This window comes from Cebus imitator, unplaced genomic scaffold, assembly GCF_001604975.1.
Source record: "Cebus imitator isolate Cc_AM_T3 unplaced genomic scaffold, Cebus_imitator-1.0 Scaffold536, whole genome shotgun sequence".
Lineage (NCBI taxonomy): Eukaryota > Metazoa > Chordata > Mammalia > Primates > Cebidae > Cebus > Cebus imitator.
In genome coordinates this window covers 223,743-226,574 of record NW_016107851.1, presented here as the reverse complement: position 1 = coordinate 226,574, position 2,832 = coordinate 223,743, and the positions used below count along the sequence as shown (strand labels likewise).

General features: G+C 40.6%; 1 protein-coding gene across 1 annotated transcript; it reads left to right on the top strand.

Annotated features, from left to right (window-relative positions):
- Positions 1 to 420: 420 nt before the first annotated feature.
- LOC108293395 (phosphoglycerate kinase 1-like) lies at positions 421 to 2,190 on the top strand. Its single transcript, XM_037733534.1, has one exon. It carries the CDS (start codon positions 514 to 516, stop codon positions 1,765 to 1,767), a length of 1,254 nt encoding a protein of 417 aa, XP_037589462.1. The 5' UTR covers positions 421 to 513; the 3' UTR covers positions 1,768 to 2,190.
- The last annotated feature ends 642 nt before the right edge of the window (positions 2,191 to 2,832 follow it).

The window sequence follows — 2,832 nt, the reverse complement described above, 5'->3', positions numbered from 1 at the left end:
GTCAATTGAGATTATCCAGTCAGAGGAACAGAAAGAAAAAACAAGCAGAAAAAAGTGATTAGAAATTTGTGAGACACTGTTAAGTACATCAACATATGCATAATGGAATCCCAGAAGGAGAGGTGAGAGAAAGTTTCAGAAAAACTACTTAAGGAAATAATGGCCAAAACTCCCTAAATTTGATGAAAAACACTAACATACACATTTAAAAAGAACAATAAACTCCAAGTATGATAGAGAGATCCACACTGAGTTACATTGTAATCAAACTGTTGAAAGCCAAAGAGAGAATCTTAAAAGCAGTGACAGAGAAGGGACTTGTCTTGTATGAAGTTATTAGTGGTAATTCCCAGGGAAACCACTAGGAAAGAAAACTCAAAAATATAGTAAAAGAAATGAGAGAATTAAAATACTGTATCAGGTTCGGCATTCTGCAAGGGTACAGAGCGCACGTCTGCAGCCGGCTCTCTCGCTCTCTGAATCACCGACCTCTCTCCCGGCTGTATTTCCAAAATGTCTCTTTCTAACAAGCTGATGCTGGACAAGCTGGACGTGAAAGGGAAGCGGGTCGTTATGAGAGTTGACTTCAATGTTCCTATGAAGAACAACCAGATAACAAACAACCAGAGGATTAAGGCTGCTGTCCCAAGCATCAAATTCTGCTTAGATAATGGAGCCAAGTCAGTAGTCCTTATGAGCCACCTAGGCCGGCCTGATGGTGTCCCTATGCCTGACAAGTACTCCTTAGAGCCAGTTGCTGTGGAACTCAAATCTCTGCTGGGCAAGGATGTTCTGTTCTTGAAAGACTGTGTAGGCCCAGAAGTGGAGAAAGCCTGTGCCAGCCCAGCTGCTGGGTCTGTCATCTTGCTGGAGAACCTCCGCTTTCATGTGGAGGAAGAAGGGAAGGGAAAAGATGCTTCTGGGAACAAGGTTAAAGCTGAACCAGCCAAAATAGAAGCTTTCCGAGCTTCACTTTCCAAGCTAGGGGATGTTTATGTTAACGATGCTTTTGGCACTGCTCACAGAGCCCACAGCTCCATGGTAGGAGTCAATCTGCCACAGAAGGCTGGTGGTTTTTTGATGAAGAAGGAGCTGAACTACTTTGCCAAGGCCTTGGAGAGCCCAGAGCGACCCTTCCTGGCCATCCTGGGCGGAGCTAAAGTTGCAGACAAGATCCAGCTGATCAATAATATGCTGGACAAAGTCAATGAGATGATTATTGGTGGTGGAATGGCTTTTACCTTCCTTAAGGTGCTCAACAACATGGAGATCGGTACTTCTCTGTTTGATGAAGAGGGAGCCAAGATTGTCAAAGACCTAATGTCCAAAGCTGAGAAGAATGGTGTGAAGATTACCTTGCCTGTTGACTTTGTCACTGCTGACAAGTTTGATGAGAATGCCAAGACTGGCCAAGCCACTGTAGCTTCTGGCATACCTGCTGGCTGGATGGGCTTGGACTGTGGTCCTGAAAGCAGCAAGAAGTATGCTGAGGCTGTCACTCGGGCTAAGCAGATTGTGTGGAATGGCCCTGTGGGGGTATTTGAATGGGAAGCTTTTGCCCGGGGAACCAAAGCCCTCATGGATGAAGTGGTGAAAGCCACTTCTAGGGGCTGCATCACTATCATAGGTGGTGGAGACACTGCCACTTGCTGTGCCAAATGGAACACGGAGGATAAAGTCAGCCATGTGAGCACTGGGGGTGGTGCCAGTTTAGAGCTCCTGGAAGGTAAAGTCCTTCCTGGGGTGGATGCTCTCAGCAATATTTAGTACTTTCCTGCCTTTAGTTCCTGTGCACAGCCCCCAAGTCAACTTAGCATTTTCTGCATCTCCACTTGGCATTAGCCAAAACCTTCCATGTCGATTCAGCTAGTGGCCAAGAGATGCAGTGCCAGGAACCCTTAAACAGTTGCACAGTATCTCAGCTCATCTTTACTACACCCTGGATATGCCTACATTCTTCAAGATCCCATTTGAATTTCTTAGTGACTAAACCGTTGTGCATTCTAGAGTGCATATATTTATATTTTGCCTGTTAGTGAGCTGTGTTAGCTTAGTTCTCTTTTGATGTAGCTTATTCTTATTAGCTTTGTCACTGTTTCACTACTCAGCGTGGAAACAAGATGAAATTGACTTTGTAGGTAGGGAGGTGAAATTGATGATCCATTAAATAAACAATAAAAGTGTCCACTGGAAAAAAAAATAAATAAATAAATAAAAATAAAATAAAATAAAATACTGTATCAGAAAATATCTATTTTACACAAAGGAAGCCAATATGGAGAAATGTAGAAACAAAAGGCATAAAAAGGTAGAAAACAAACAGTAAAATGGAAGATGTTACTCCTCATTTATCATTAATTACATTAAATGTAAATTGACTGCAAACTCTAATCAAAAAGCAGAGACTGGAAAAAAGATTTTATCTAATTTTTTTTATAGCAGCTGTCTACAAGCTAGAAAGATTTTTTTTTTAAATGAACCAACTATACACTGTCTACAAAAAACATACCTTAGATTCAAGGACATAAATAGATTGAATGGTCAAGAACAGGAAAAAATACACTATGCAAACAATAATAAAAAGAGAGATGGAGTTACTATAACTGATATGTGGTGAGATAGATTTAAAAAAATTATTACTAAAAAAAAGGAAGACCATTTTATAATTAAAAAATGGTTAATTCACCAAGAATATATAATAATTATATGCATACATGTACCTAAGAGAAGAGACTTCTTCAAGTCTGTCAGTTTCTCTTCATGTATTTTGGAGCTCTTTTCTTAGGTAACAATAATAGTTGGGTATATCAATACCCTACTTTCCATAGTTAA

What these genes read in the sequence shown, in the direction of transcription:
- LOC108293395 (XM_037733534.1), top strand. Translation starts at nt 514, where the DNA reads ATGTCTCTTTCTAACAAGCTGATGCTGGACAAGCTGGACGTGAAAGGG.